At 42.9% G+C, this 17,036-nt stretch overlaps 1 protein-coding gene across 2 annotated transcripts in view; it reads right to left on the reverse strand.

The window, feature by feature from the left end:
- Positions 1 to 17,036, reverse strand: part of magi3a (membrane associated guanylate kinase, WW and PDZ domain containing 3a) — a 194,324-nt gene that overhangs the window by 51,014 nt on the left and 126,274 nt on the right. For both annotated transcript variants that reach the window (XM_050065066.1, XM_050065067.1), the window contains exon 3: positions 10,637 to 10,756. In XM_050065066.1, the coding sequence (XP_049921023.1) occupies positions 10,637 to 10,756 (120 nt within the window). The remainder of the gene's footprint in view (positions 1 to 10,636; positions 10,757 to 17,036) is intronic.

A 17,036-nucleotide genomic window follows, 5' to 3' on the forward strand; every position in this document is an offset into this window, starting at 1 on the left:
TGTTCAGTGAGGTAAAATTACTGTTTTTGTCAGTGGAGTCTGGCTTTGAAGAGAGAATAGATAAGTTTTACTTTCTGTTCAGTTACCTGTCTGTTTGGAAAGCACTGAGCATACGACTGGATAAATAAATGTTAAATGTGGACCCCAATGACTTCAATTCAGAACCAGAATCAGAATCAGACATTTATCGACTTTATTGATCCCTGAGGTGGACTTGCGATTTGTTTCAGTCGCTCTGATGTAAAGACTAAAGAATTATAAGAAGTAAGAATGGAGTATGAGAAAGAAGTATGTAAAATAAGCAGTAAAATACAATTAAATTAGGGCTGTCAAAATCTTACGCCTTAATTACGATTAATTAATCACAGAAAAAAATAACAGGTTAAAAAAATTAACTCTGATTAATCGTGTCCCGTGGTGCCCTTTGACCTAGTGCGTCATAGTTGCTTTGTTAAATGATGGAGGCAGTCGAGACGAAGCTGTTCGGCCCCTTGAATAGAACGTTTCAATTTTAAAAACGCCCAGATGGAACTGTTGATAGGAGCACAGTTCTCTGCAATTTCTGCAGTCAGGAATTTTCGTACCATCGGAGAACTCAAAGCCTGAAATATCACCTCAACGCAAAGCATTTAGCAGCGGACCTGGAGGTCTGAGCTAGCACTAGCAGTTAACTTCGTCGAGGGGGACAAATGTGTCCAAAATCCTGCAGCTTTACCACGACACATCTGCCAAAATTTATTTCAACTGAATTTTTAAAAAATACTTTCAAAGCAAAAATTGACCTATGCAATTAATTTAGATTAATATATCACAAAGCATGTAATTAATTAGATTAATGCTTTTAATCGCTTGAAAGCCCGAAATTTAATAGATTAAAAATGAGCATTATGCCACAACACTCTAAAGATATTAAGAATAAAATATAAATGTTCACTGTCTGTGAGTGTGTAAAAATGTTCAAATATGTGCAGTGTGCTACATTACACTGTATAAACTAGGGTTGCATTCAGAAATATAAAATATGTACTGTGCTATAATGGTTACTATGATATATATACATCAACAGAATAAACACAAGACTAAGAATAAACATCATAAGCAATTTTTTGGATTCTTCGTTTCCCAGAGGCATTCAAGAAAAACATTTTCTTCAACAATCCAACGTAACAAAGGGTGAGTAGCTGAAATAAAATGGTCATTTGGGAGGTGAAGTATTCCTTTAACAGATTTGAACATTTGTGGCTCAGAACGAGCCGTTTGTTGTTCAATGACCCGCCACCATTAGACTGGCAGCAGCGAGACGCATCCTGCCCAGTTCATCATCTAAATTCACTGTAGTCATAGCTGCCATAACAGCTCATCCAGTGACGTGGAAGCTGCTGCTGTGCTTCCCCTCACGCTCAATGCCAGAGAGAGAAAACAATGACCTAACCTGTCCGTGCTCCTGATATATAATCCTGCCTCATTAACAAATGTCTCATTATCAGGACAAAGACGTTTCCTATTGAGATGCCAGGACACATTCTAAAAACCAGTCCTCATTTGAACAGGACGTCTGGTCACCCTCCGACAACCCCGTCTGTGTCAGAGTGACCACCTCAAATCTTCCACCTTAATTACGGCCTCAGATTAATGGGCTGTTCGTTCTTTCTGGGCGAGCAGAAAAAGGAAAATCCTGGGAGCCACCATGCTAACAGTTCCCCATGACCGTGTGTGTGGGACAAAAATAGACACCTGTTGATGCGGGCGCTGAATCAACACGTCAACATGCTGTGTTCTGTTGTAAAGGCAACAATGAGAGATAAACAGAGCAAAAATAATTAGTGTAATATCGAAGAAAGACTCGCTCTTCCCACAAGCTGATCCCTTCTGATAGATCAAAATTCTGACCTTGGGATTTTACAATATGCTGTTCTGCAGGTCGCCCACTCACCAACTCTTCAGCTACATGAGCGTTTATATAAACACGTTAACAAAATCTATACTTTCTACTCCACTGTGCTCTGAGTGTCGACTGAGCAGGAGGTTAGAAGCAGCAGATGAGGTTCATCTACATCTCTATTTGGTGGTTATGTTTAACCTTTGAGATGCAACGTTCGTCTTAAAGAGAAGAAAAAGGACGGTGGATAAAAATATTACAGCTCATCACACTGTAAAATTCAACATTTCTGGTCATCAACAGCTTATGTAATTTCAATCTTGCTCCACTTTAGTCACGCTGTGGCAAAATGACAAGTAGCCGTCGTGTTGAAGGTAACAGCAGCAGAAACAGTGAGCGCAGAGGGCTGATAATTTCGACATAGTGTGATTACATTAAAGCTCTTTTTGCAGCTTTCTGAGAGTGGTGGGTGGACAGTGCAAAGCAAAGCCATTTTCATTTTAACAGCCCGGGCCAACACTTGCTTGGCACTGTCGGTGAATTACACAGCCATTCACTCATGTTACACATGCACGTTTGTGTTTGCTGCCAGGACGAAGTAGTTTCATGTCAAAGGGGGCATTTTTTGTTTTTTAAACTTGTTTCCTGTTAAAAGGCTGCCGTGACCGCAGAGATCCCCCGAGCTGAAATATGCACTAGTGACGCCGTGTGTTTTTATGGATGAGAACAAATGATAACTGTCACATTATCAGTTTTAGCGAGCAGCTGCCAGCGTATATCATCTCCAACTCATGAGTCTGAATAAAGTGTGAGAACTGTGACCAGAGTTTCGTCTGCAGGGAGACACAACCACTCAAAGGGTACTTTCAGACCTAGAGTTCGCTTGCCTTGGCCCGAATCACGGACGAAATTTGTGACAAAGCGTGTTCTCACGGCAGCATTTACAAGCGGACCAGATCAAATGCCTTGCGCAAGAAAGTTGCTCTTGACTGGTCAGAATTTCCATGTGGGAAAAATCCAGGAAGTAAAGCAAACGTTGAAGAAGAGTACACTTGCAAGATAAATGTGACACTTTCTAATGTCACAATGGAGGGACAACTACGCAGGTTGATTTTAGCGCTGCTCATCGTGGACTATATTGCTGTCATTGTTCATTTTAGTCAAACCATACAGTTTGAAAACGAGGCGCGGCTCCAACTAGAAAACAATGTTTTGATGCATTGGACGTGCTGAATGTGCATATTAAGGCAGTACAGGAGGAGGTGCACATTAATAATCCTCCAGGACTGTAACATGCTCATGTTTAACCCAAACAATGTGTCATGTGACTGCAGTTGGTTCACATCCAGGTCGGAACACGTTCTCACCACAAACAAACCGCACCAGAGTTTATTTGTAACCAGGCCGAGACCACCTCTTCAAGAAGGTCTCGGCCTGGTTGTTTTGGTGCACACCTGAGTGTGATTGCTGTGTTCACACCTGCCCAAATGAACTGCACTGAGGGGGCAAACGAACTTGAGTTTGATTGAACCGAACCAAACAGGGCAGGTGTGAAAGCACCCTGTCACTACACCCTTCACAGTTAGAAGCTAGAAGCTGTGATGGAAATGCTAGGGAGCAAAGATTCATGTAGTAATAGTCATTTAGCAATGTGTATTGGTTTCTTGTTTTCAAACAAGGGCTGGGATTGGTACTTGATACCCTTGAGGTACTGACCGAAATATATAGAGGATTATGTCCCCTGCATCCCCCCGATCTTGACGCCTATGTACTTAACACATCAGCAAAATGTTCACAAGTATTTCAGTTGTTTGCTGCCAATCTTCCAATACAGTACCCACCTGTTGTGACTACAGCATTATTGTTTTATTACTTTTTTTTAATTAACCAAACTGCTTTTGTTGCCTAACCCTAAAGCAGGAGTGTGGATGTGAACTCAAAGTGCATGTTGTACGCTCGCCATCATCCTCAACCATGTCTGTCTGAACCCTGTGTGGCCCAAGAATGTCGTGTTTTGTTACCTCAAGGAAATGTAGTCTCTGACCATAATGCAGGCAGCAATTATGTTGCCACAACAATGTTTAGTAACACACAAATGTAACTTCTAAGAGACAGGGTTGCCCATACAGTGTGTGGTGTGGTAAAGTTGAGTGTGGTGTATTTGATGGAGTTCAGTGTGCCAAAATGGCACCGAAATGTTCTAAACCTTGGCTCTACTAGACGCCAGTGGCATCTGGTGGCTTTTATGCAATTAAATGCCTCCATTCACATGATGAGCACAGAATGAAGCAAAAAAAGGAATTAAATTATCTTGGTGTTGGTTTCATTTTAAAGGTACAGCTATTGGTACTGGTATCGTATTTTTTCAAACGACACCCAGCCCTATTTCAAACACAAATCGAAACTGGAGTCTCCCCTTAGGTTGTGGAAGTTTTGGAAAACCTCTCTAGGGTTTATACTCCAGCTCAGTCTCCACCGGCTCCCTCCCAGAGCTCCCCCCATCCCACTCCACCCTCACTCTGCGTTTATCCCTCTGCCTCTTTGAACCTGCCAGCCGCAGTCACAGACCCTCATTAATCATTGAGGATGGGCTTCCACTCTCTCGGGCAGCGCCCTGGCTGCCCAGGCCTCATCAGTGACTGCCAGTGCCCCAGGCGGGTGAAGCCCATCTTGTGCTCCAGCCTTGGCACAGGGCTCCGGCCCTGCTTGGCATGGACGCTCACACTCCACAAGCCAACCTTGTCAACCCCGCATTCCTCTACTCCCTGTGCTTGTGTGTGTGTGTGTGGTGCATAGCCTCACAATCCACTGTTAGCTGACCTGCTTCTCACACATAAACTTTTCTTCTAGTTAATGTTTATGTACTCAGTCTGCGCACCGACACCCTTCCCATCTTTACTCCCGTCCTTATTTTTTCTTATTTAGCTGCTGTCATCCATCCTAATCCCTCTCTCTTTATCCCTCCATTTTTTGTTCTTCCGCTTCCTCCTTCAGCTTTTTTTTTTTTTTTTTTTGTTCTCTTATTTTATTTGGACGTGCGCAATAACAACACTAATCCGACTCCTATGATATCAGCAGTGCAGTCCTCAGAGCGGAGGTACTTCTTAATCTTTCAAGCCTCTGATTTGCCAGTTCCTAGGAGTGGGCAGCTGTTGCTAGCGCAGCACCTTTGCACCCTCCCTTCTCTGTGACTTCTGGCCCGCTGCCCTGTTTCTATCTAATCCACAGCCATGCAGCTCTGCCTCAGAACTTCACAAAGCCTTTTATATCAGAAACGACCCTATTATAAAATGGTTGTAGGCAATGTGGTCCAGCAGAACGAGGGGATGGTAAATGGTCATTCCTTTGGCAGTGAAATCCATGATTGTCGAGGGGAATACATTTTGTACTGCGCAAACAAAGGGGATTACATCCTCATCCCCTGTCAGAGTGGCCCACAGCAGGCCCACAACTACACACTGTAAGGCTCAGTCCCAATACACCTCTTATCCCTACCACTTAGCCCTTACTCCTCCATTTTGTACGTTCACGCCAGGGGGTGTCCCAAACCTTGTTGGGATGGAGGGGTAAGGCAAGTGAACAGAGTACTTTTTTAATCACACTCCAAACCAAGTGTAATGAAATTCAATGTATCCTCCTACAATGGTTTGTATCACATCCTACTCAAATGCGCACACAGCTGTTTGTATAATACCCTACGATATAGCACCCCATGAAAGAACTGATGTACATCAAGTAAAATTATGCGCTTTAGGGTGCTTTCACACCTGCCCTGTTTGGTTTGGTTCAGTCAAACTCAAGTTCGTTTGCCCCCTCAGTGCGGTGGGTGCACCAAAAAACCGGACCGAGACCTTCTTGAAGAGGTGGTCTCAGTCCGGTTAAACATTGTTTTCTAGTTGGAGCTGCGCCTCGTTTTCAAACTGTATGGTTTGACTAAAATGAACAATGACAGCAATATAGTCCACGATGAGCAGCGCTAAAATTAACCTGCGTAGTTGTCCCTCCATTGTGACATTAGAAAGTGTCACATTTATCTTGCAAGTGTACTCTTCTTCAACGTTTGGTTTACTTCCTGGATTTTTCCCACATGGAAATAACCTAAAACATAATTAGTCCCCTGATTCAGACCAAAGCAAGACAACTCTAGGTCTGAAAGCACCCTAAGATAAAGTTAGGGAGGTTAGGTTTAAGTTCACACGTTTCTGAACACCAGTGTCCTGCAGAAAGTCCTGTGTTTTGTGACACAAGCACCACCCCAACCTGCTTCTTTAAGGGACTGCTTCCTTCTTAACTCCTGCCAGTGCACTGGTTGACTAATTGCAGCCTTGCTGTGGCTTATACACAAATTAGCCGCTCATGGTTACATAATATATGTAGATATTTTACGTACTTCGGAAAAGTACAAACAGTGCATGAGAACATCTTGCTTGTTTCACATGGTAAGATTTCAACCACTCTTTTCCGAGGGACAAAGGAGCACACGCAAATGTGGGTTAGGGGTACAACTAAAAATGGGATTGGGCCTAACTGCAAGCTAGAGCGAAAGTACCATAGCACTGTCTTGTCGACAACTAAGCCCTTTTTTCTTTGTCTCGTCTTTATTGATTTATCCACGGTGTGTAACTCTGTACTATTTTATATTTCCGCTGCCTCCTTGCATTGGGCCACTTTCACTCACCCATGATGCTCTAAACCTCCAACATGTAATCAAGATAATGATTCCCATAACAGTCTTGTAAACATGGACAGTGCAGCTATGCAACCTAATGAAGCACCACAGTAACAGTCTGCTGATCTGTAACCACCTTGCATTACACAACTAGAAAACCAAGCCCACGATTTAATGGCATATGGGATAAATAAACGTTTGCAATGTCAGCATAACTCGGGGAATAATAAGCCATGAAAGTGAACATCTTTATATCAAAATCTGTACCAACCCACACTGTTGCTAACTCTGAGTCTCAACAAAATGAGACACCTGCTTTCCTTGAATTCTGTTTGTCCATCTCAGCTCCTTGTCTCTGCCATGAATGATTCATACGACTGGCTTTTCTGTACCGACCACGGTGAGGGCTAGAAAATTGGATATGCCCTAATTCACATACATGCACACACTCTGGCACGCACGCAAATCTAATTCTCGAGAGTTTCGGCACAGCCGAGGCAACAAGTATTACTCACACCCTGACACTTTCATCATTCTGTAAAACAAAAAACTGGCAAACCAATTTCTCTTTGTTTTCAGGCGGTCTTAAAACTTCCCCATCCACTTCACCAACGGCTGAGTCAACTTCGCTGCTAAGACCTGCTTGGAATGCACGGAGCGACACTGTTGGGAGCTGAAAATGTACTGGATTAATGCTGAGGAGCGATCTCATAAACACACACAATTTGCCTCCTTTATGCTTGGTTAAGTATTTTCATAATATTGGACTTCTGAAATAACTTTCTATTATTGGTGAGCGATATGACACCCAGTCTGTGAAACCGTCATTGTCTCAGATATTGGCTCCAGCAGAGCAGTGGGAGTGAGTGTCACTCTTAGTTACAGATTAACTGTGGATACATCCAGCCCCTGTTGTTCACGGGCCTGGAGGATTAGTCACAGCGCTGAACATGGCTGCCCAGGTTTGATGTTTCCATTAAACTGACCACATATACAGTAAGGCCCCGTTCAGACAGAGAAATGTATCGTGCGCTGCAGAAAGCAAGGCATGTCACAAGAGAGGGGGAGAGAGATGAATCATGACATGGGAATGGAGTGTGGTTTTCCCCAAGTCCTTTACACTCAAAGTTCAGTTCAGTTCAGATTTTGTCCCACAAGAGGAAAATTCTTTCTGCAGCGAGGCAGCATGGAAACAATAAAACAGAGGACATAAAAGAGTGAATACTGTACCCACAGCACAAAACAAAATGAAGAGTCCATGTCATAAAAAGCTGCAACAAATTAAAATATAGGGAGATAAAAAAAGATAAAGTGCTCGGCTGCACCAAGAGGCAGTTTATGGTATCATCAAATCAGGTGTGTTTATTGCATATAATTCAATAACAGTTGTTTTCTGTTACACCTGAACCTGTCTCTGTCCACAGTGGGATGATGTAAAATTCATTAAGCATGTAATCCAGCCAGCGTCCACAGAAGTTACGTTCACATTTCATTTTAGTATGTTTTTATTTACAAAGCTATCCTTAGTAGAAGTCCTACCTACTTATCTTCTCTTTTAAATCTCAAACATGGAAGTTACAATTTCTGTTTGCAGGGCTTTTTGCGTTTTGTTGTGCCCAGAGTCACAACTGAACTGGGAAAGAAAGCTTTTAAGTTCTCTGTAAATATACAGATGATGCCACTAGTGTCCAACGCAAGGAAGTGAATTTCATTATAGATGGATAGAAACCTGACAGAAACTACCTGTAGCCATGCTGACACACACCCAGTGGGAACGGGGGGCAACAGATAACACACTGTAGGAGCAGCAGCAATAGTATAAAGTCCAGCTGAAGGGGCGCCTCACCTGGTGGAGCAGGCACCCCATGTACAAAGGCTATGTCACTGCCACAGTCGCAGCCCTTTGCTGCATGTCATCCCCTCTCTCTCCTCCTTTGGGGCGGCAGTAGCTCAGTCCATAACTCAGTCCGGGATAGTGAAAACAGTCCTGCTTCTTCTCCTTCTTCTTCTTCGTCTTCTTCTCCCTCTACTTCTTCGTCTTCTGTTTCTTCTTCTCCTTCTTCTTCTTCTTCTTCTTCTTCTCCTTCAGACAGGAGCAGGATAGGGAACACAGTCCCAATCAGGGCTCTCCTGCTAACTACAGTGGCTGATGTGAAAATGCAAATGGCCCAATCTATAGCCAGTGTTTGGTTTGTCTGTTGTAGGCCACTGTAGAAATATGGCAGTGCAACATGGCAGACTCTGTGGACGAGGACCCGCTCCCTATATAGATATAAACGTCTCATTCTAAGGTAACAAAAACACAACGATTCCTATTTTCAGGTGATTATACACTAACGAACACATATTTATTTCATCATATACCATTTCCACTAATGTATCCCCCTAAATCCTGAACACTGGACCTTTAAATCTAGTTGCTTTTACATATTCTTGGCCAGGTCTCCCTTGTAAAAGAGATCATGGAACAAACCTGGTTACATAAAGGCTAAATTTTAAAAAAGGACCACCAGCCATGAACCAGTGTTGCAGCCGTGCCCCACATGAATGAAATACACTTCAATACAAATTTAAAAATGTTCCTCTGAAGCACTGTTTTTCTGTGTGAATGGGCCCTCAAAGCTGCCTTTACAATCTACAGTACGCTGGCGAACAGATCTGTAGTCAATGACTAACCCACCGTGGGGAAATCATTCATTATGCAGTAAATATCTCTCCCTCTGTCCCCGCATTCAAGTGCCTGTCTGTCTGTAAATCTGTGTTTGTGTGCGAAAACTTTATCTCTCAGTTTATCTGCAGAGACTCACGGGTCAAAAGTCTGGTAATTAATAATTAACTTTCCAGGGCTTCTGAATCTGTGCTCCCAATACACACACGGCTGTGTCACATTAAGTAGGTAAGGGCGGAGCAGATCCATTATTCATCCTGTTGACTGGTTCATAGGTTCAGGGTTGAAGGGCCAGTCCCTCGGGGCTGGATATGGGACACAGGGCTGACGGTGAAGCTACACATTCCCAACACGACGTGTAAGAGGACCACGGTGAAGCTCTTTGTGGCAACAGAATCGCTTGGGGATATATTATCTCCAGCTATTTCACGTGTATGGTGACAGGCGGTTGATGACATGGGCAATGTGTTGATCCCATGACCTAATGCTGGACAGCTCAGCACATTCACAGGAGAACTAATAACCCGGGCATCGTGTGGGGATTCATCCTCAGATGAAGCCATGTCCTTGGGGAGGACTGAGACCATGTATCGTAGTGATAACTTAATACTCTGTTTCTATGGTTTCTCTTCATTCTTTGGGCAGTAGTTTTTCTATTATGGTCTTCCCTATTCTACCTCATCTCTAAGGGCGCTGTCACACCTAGCCTGTTCGATGGGTATCTCGCGACCTGCGGCGCCAGTTTGATTCAGTTCATTCGGGCTGGGGTGAAAGCTGTCAACTGAATCCTGATGAGGTCCAAACAAGCTGAGAGCACATGAAAAGCTGCGTCTTCAAAGTGAACTTGAGCGTGCTTCGTTTGTGGTGTGACAGCAAATTTGACCGACCAAGATATTTCATGATATTCTATGAATATGTGATTTTAGCAGCGCTTCAAAGGCTAAACTACTTTCAAACCCGTCTGCGATCTGTGTAAGCAGCGAATAAAGCCTGTATATGTAAGATCATTTGGTTACCATAGTAACGTGTACGCTGGTAACGCAACACCTGGTGAGTGCGGGGGTTTTCCTGATGCATCAGAGAGTCAGAAGGAGTGTAAAAAAGAAAGAGGTGTGTTACGTTTGTGCTGTACACCATGTGTTGTGACAGCTCCTCATTAAAAAGTAACCGTCATCCTGTAATATTATGACAAGCTCTTCTTCTTCATCCTGTCGCCACCTGTTTCTCATTATCCGTAACACGAGGTCGAGTTGCAGTCTCAACTAATAATGCTCATAATCAGCTATTTCATGGTGAGCGCGCTCTGTGTGAGAACATACTGTAAATAAACTCATGTCAAGCAGTTAAATGCTGCATCACCTGCTGTCACTGGAATTTCACTGCTACAGTCGTGGTATGTGTGTGATGTACTGAGACATACCATCATAGGTGCCACTCTCCAGCAGCAATCCACTTTCTTCCAGGTCACGGAAGTCCCCCACACTGATGAAATTGTAGTCCACTCCGGGAACTTCCCCCTCTCTGGGCAGCCGAGTGGTACCTGCCGACAATGACACAGTTTAAGACCAAGCAGCAACCTCAGGAGCATGGTGGAGGGGAAAAATACTGTTAAACTTCAATTAAATGCCTTTGCTCTTTTACTAGCCCGGTGTGGCTACAGATTTTAACATATAAAGGCCTGTCTTAATTAGATGCCTGGTTCACTGCAGCAGCCACAACCCATACCAACCCTGTCTCCTAGAAATTACATTCATATACAACTAATCTGAAACAGCAAATAAGTTTTGAGGGAATCATAATGCCGAGCAAATTATGTTTTCAATTACGAAATGAGAAAATGTTGCTAATTAATGTATTTGGCAAGTTGCAAAAATGTTGACACTAAACCAAGGGCATAGATTTCATTGTAAGATTTTGGGGAAGTTGGGATCTTCCGCCATATTAAGCACCAAACACTGAATTTCCTGCATTCTGGTGAATTTTCACACATTAATTTGTTCCTTTCTGGCATCAATTTAAAGTGGAAATGTCTTTAGTTTTATCAAAATACCCTAAAACTTCAGTTAAAAGCCTAGTCCCAATATATAAAGGCCTGTCTAAAGTAGACGCCTGATCTGGTTGCCAAGCAGCCCATTTTTAGGGAAGTTCTTAGATGTATAAAAACAGACTGTTAGCTGTTAGGTTAGCTGCTTCAATTTTGCATACAGATATAGCCAAGAGCACCAAAGAAGAACGTAATTCCTTCAGATTTACAGGCATGATAAACAAGAGAGACCAAAAAAAAGGCAACTCCCTGCCTCTGAATCGATCATAAAGTCAGAAAATGTCTCCATTCCTGGATTACCCTGTAAGTTATTCACATTTAGTGTAAGTAAATCTGTCATTAATCACCATTAATCTGTCTGGAGCCACAAAGAATATTTGAGCCTTATAATAAAGGTAACACAGCCTTATTAAGTCAATATTAGCTTATCAACATTGCCAATAGGTCTAATCATTAATAGGTTGTACGGTGGCTACTCTGCAGTAAGGTATTAATGGATATTTGGTACCTTGCACGAAAGCAAACAAATCTGTCTATGTACTATTAAATTCAATATTTTCCTACAAGACTACTCCTCTCTGGATGTGGATTCCAAAGGTAGCTTTGCTAAAGAGATTCGAGACAAGATACCGCTCTGGATGTCCAGCAAAAGTTAGAGAAAATGCGCCCGGCTGTAGACGTCGCTATGACTCACGTTTTAGTTGACGAAATGTTTAACCTTTTCTCTTTTTAATTTGTTGTAGGCCTATAGGTTACACATTGTTATTATTGGATAATGTAAGAATTATCGTTCAAAAATAAGCGTTATACATTTCAATCTAGCCTAATTTTTGGTCAAAGCCACAGGTAGCCATTAGAGAAGGTTGTCTACTCCTGGTATAGGCGTAGCTGTAGCTATCACCATTTCAATATGTTTTCAGTTCATGAAAGTCAATCGTAACATTTTGGTTGCCTAACATTTTTTTTTTGGCCAGTACATTTTGTTTTAATGGTTTTAAGCCTGTTTTTGTCCAGTGAAAATTAGCATTAGCATTATCACAATTAACCACAGACTGTAAATGCACCATGCTAACCAAGCTAGCAGCTAGCATTAGGGTTAGCTTCACCCTCTTGTCCAAATATGGTCACTTCTCACTCCAAAATGCCAAACTTGCGGCTTCGAAACAGGAGTCCACAAACTAATGGGTGTTGTCACGATGGCTGTGGTCATTATTTTTATACTGTCTATTTTTAAGACAAAGGGCACATCCAAATAAGTGGAATGTACCATTCACTAACGAGGGAGGATGGGTTTAGCCAGAAGTGACACTGTATCCAACATGCCCACAGAGATTTGACTCAAGTCCAAATACAGCACTCAGGGGTGAATCTGTGTCTACCTCATGAATAGTCAACAGAGCTGGGACCACAAAGCTATGAATACATTATTAAAATATGAAACACAGAAAAAAAACCTTCTCCCTCACAGCAGCACAGCTGTCAGAATACAGAGCAAGTGTAACTGATGATAATGATAATGAACAGGATTTTAATTGCACACTTTTACTTTGACTTGTGTGAACGGCAGCACCACTTTTATTCCTTAAGGATGCAATTAAATACTATATTAATGCCGCACACACAAGTGAGGAGAATCAGAGACGACGGCTTTAGTAAGTTGTGCACCAAGTAACATGAATGGATGAAATTTAACTTCACTGTTGACCTTCTGCCTGTTTGCTCAATAATTGCACTTTTATATCTGCAGTGCATTCACAAAGCAATTTCTCCTCAAAATCCCACGCACAGCTTAGTTTCCATGGCAATATAGTGGAATATAATGATTTAACATAAATGTATAATGGTGACTTGTCAGAATAATGCTACTTAAGTAAAAAATGTGTTGATGCCAGACATTTTCTGGGGCATCCCTATTTGCAATAAAGCAAAGAATTAATTTGTGAATTCCCCCCACAGCATATTCACTGTGAACGTTGTTTCCAATAAAGATTACTGCCTTACCACCTGTTTCCACCGGGGAAAGATTTGTTCATGTTCATTAACCAAGGCTAGGGGACATGGGAGTAAAAATCAGTGACATGTTTTACAGTATAGCGAGGGGTGACGGTCAAGGTCAGCAGCTTTGTGTCTGAAATCATCTTGAAGCAACAGTTGCAAAGTGAGTTCAAACGTATTTCTCTTTTCTTGACCTTTATAAAATATTTACTTCTGTTTTTCACTTGAAGGAAGAGTGGGTGAGATTTAGGGGAGTTAGTGGCATCTAGTGGTGAGGGTTGAAGACTGCAACCAGCTGAAACTTCTTTCTGTTTAGAATTCCTTCAGTGATCATTGTCCAGGAGGTTGTTATGGTGAGCCGAATTACCCGCAGATGACTCTTCCAGAAATTAAAACTGGTAAAAACACTGATTTAAACTGGGATGTCACTGGTGCCTCAAGAGACCTAAATCACCAGTTTATACACTTGAAATTCTGTCATAAAGCAAATCTAACGCCTAGACTAAGACATGAAATGGGGCCGGTACAGGACCCTTATGGCTCATTTTGCCCCCAGAGAACTGTTGGCTCTTTTATACATGTTGTATGGGAATGTCCGGGGGTTTTTGGCTTTGGGGGAAGGTTATAAATACCAATGTTGAACTAACAGGGATGCAATTACCAGTGGGCCCTGCTGTACATCTTCTAAATGATGATTCCCATGATTCCCTTACAGACAGAACTTGCACCTTTTTCCTGATCTAGATGTTCAAGAGATTTTTACTCCTCGTCAAATTATTCGCAGAGGTCTCCTCTCGAAAACAAACAGACACAGACATGGTAATTTAGACACTGAATTAAGTAGTTCCATCCATCTGTTTTTGTTTGCTTATCCGGGGCCGGGTCAAGGGGGCAGCAGGCCAAGCAAAGCACCCCATACGTCCCTCTACCCAGCAACACTTTCCAGCTCCTCCTGGGGGACCCCAAGGTGTTCCCAGGCCAGACGAGATATGTAATCCCTCCGGCGTGTTCTGGGTCTGCCGCGGGGCCTGACACCAGTGGGACGTGCCCGACACACCTCCAGTGGGAGGCACCCAGGAGGCATCCGGATCAGATGCCCGAACCACCTCAACTGACCCCTTTCGACGCATAGGAGTGGCGGCTCTACTCCGAGCTCCCTTCAGATGTCTGAGCTCCTTACCCTATCTCTAAGGCTGAGCCCAGCCACCTCACGGAGGAAGTTTCGGCCGCTTGTATCCGCAATCTCATTCTTTCGGTCACTACCCAGAGCTCATGACCAAAGGTGAGTGTTGGGACGTAGATGGACCAGTAAATCGAAAGCTTTGCCTTTCGCCTCAGCTCCTGCTCTGTTTTACATTACAAAACAGTGTTTCCTATTTCTATGTGCTGCTGCACCCGGTGTGCTCACCTTTTTTCTCCGATAACTTAAGATCCAGATGTTCAGGAGGTATTTACTGGGAGCCAAATTACCCACAGAGGTCTCTTCATCTTCAAAACAAATTGACCTGGGGCCTCATTTATAAAACAGCGCGTAGGATCCATATTTAAACTGGACGTATGGACAATGCGCAAAAAAATATTCAACACTTTCTACAATCAGGCTTCCACCCCACCATCTGCGTCGCCAATTTCCGTCTCTAAAATGTTCCTAAGCATGGGTTAAAGTTTCTCCCATTAAGTCAGTTTTTATAAATCACAACCTTCCTGTGGGAAGTGGCGTACGGTACGCCTCTTTCGGTAGAGTTTTTCTGGCAAGGCTGTTAGCTATGGTGACCAATGCAAAAACATGGAAACGTGACAAGTGTTGATTTGTCCATTCTGGGCTTTCATAGAACGACATGGCGGACTCTGTAGATGAGGTCCCTATGTAGATATTAACGGCTCATTCTGAGGTAACAAAAACACCTTTATTCTTATTTTCAGGTGATTATACATTAAAAGAAACACACTTTTTTAAATCATATTCCATGTCTGCCAATATACCAAATCCTACACACTGGACCTTTAAAACACTTCGCTGCTCCGAAAGTGAAGCTCTACACTTCATTTCAGTTTATGCAAAGTTAGTCATTAAATAATAATCTACCATAACTGCCTCAAGTGGTTAAAGAAAGTGTCATGTTTTGCCTTGTTGATACTCTCATCTATGAGACACTGACGACATATTGTTATGAAAATGATTTTACGCTCCCTAACACGCCGGCTCTGCTTAACGTCATCTTAGATGTAATCAGGGCTTTCACGATACCTCAGCTGAACCGCTCAGCTATCCGGCTGCGCTGCAGGCACGAGGGAATTTAACTCAGAGTTTAATAGGAACCTATCCCCGTTCTTCATTTTCTCTCTGTGTCACCATCCATCCTGCCTGCAGTATAAGCCGTCACATCTGAAACTGCTTAGTCTTTTGCAGAGACAATCTTTTATTCTGTCAAACAGAGCAATCAGAGGAGACCAGCAGAGCAGAGGAGGCAATATGAGCTTGTTTATGGAGGAAGGAACACAGAAATGTGGTTATTCAGCTATTTATTTATTCAGCTATGTTACCTGGAGATTCACAAACAAGTTGGATCACATTTAGCACCCTTACACTTTCCATTCTTATAACACCATCATGTGCCTTAGTAATTGTATTTTTATCATCTGATGTCTCAAGTTTTGCTGCGACATCAAGAGGTGATGAGATTTTAAAAGAAAAGAGTGTCACAGCTTGATAAAGAAAGGAGGAAAACAGAGGCTGTGGATGCTATCTGCACTGATGCGTTCTGGATGGGTGAATTCACAAAGCACAGCATCTCTTCAGTCTCTCCAGTGAAGAGTAAGATCACACCCCAGCCGCGGATAGACAGCGACTGCTAAGAATGTTGAAACTGGAAATCTAACTGTAATCTGAGAGGGAGCGCTGGGATAAGGAGCTTTGAAGAGAAGACAAGAGGAAATTTGCTGCTAATTCTCACTGGAAAAGAGCTCGCTGTTTCAACTTCCTCCTTGTGTGTCGTTCCTCACAAGCCTCCCTTTGAAGAGATGAAACAACCGCATGGAAACAACACAGGACAAAAAAGCGTCACACCACAGAGCAAACGAAAAAAAAAAAAAAAGCTCTAGTAGTCACCAGGTCTACAGGGCTTAACAACAAGATATAGCTCTCCAGTTTTATGTGTGAACTCTGTTTTCCTCCCCCTCCTACCAGGTTGAACACCCACTCAGAGGGGCACTAAAGACCAAGTGACAAGCATTTACCATCAAGGTTCCCAGACGCTAATGCAGCTGAACAACAGAAAGGAAGAAAGACACAAGGATAAAAAAAACGAGTTTAAAATTACACTGACAGATACCAGATCAGATGGTGCCAACTTCCTTACTTTCTTACTTTCTAATTGCGACAAGAAGAAGAGGTGGGAAGCAACAATATTGAGCTTCTGCTGTCTGCACAGGTCACATGCCGAATGCTGAACTCTTTCATACCTACACACCCTCCCACACTCTTAGGGTGCTTTCACACCTGCCCTGTTTGGTTCGGTTCAATCAAACTCAAGTTCGTTTACCCCCTCAGTGCGGTTCGTTTGGGCAGGTGTGAACACAGCAATCACACTCAGGTGTGCACCAAAACAACCAGACCCAGACCTTCTTGAAGAGGTGGACTCAGTCCGGTTACAAACGAACTCTGGTGCGGTTCGTTTGTGGTGAGAACGTGTTCCGACCTGGATGTGAACCAACTGCAGTCACATGACACATTGTTTGGGTTAAACATGAGCATGTTACAGTCCTGGAGGATTATTAATGT

The sequence above is a fragment of the Epinephelus moara genome, chromosome 16, assembly GCF_006386435.1.
Source record: "Epinephelus moara isolate mb chromosome 16, YSFRI_EMoa_1.0, whole genome shotgun sequence".
In the NCBI taxonomy this organism is placed as follows: domain Eukaryota; kingdom Metazoa; phylum Chordata; class Actinopteri; order Perciformes; family Serranidae; genus Epinephelus; species Epinephelus moara.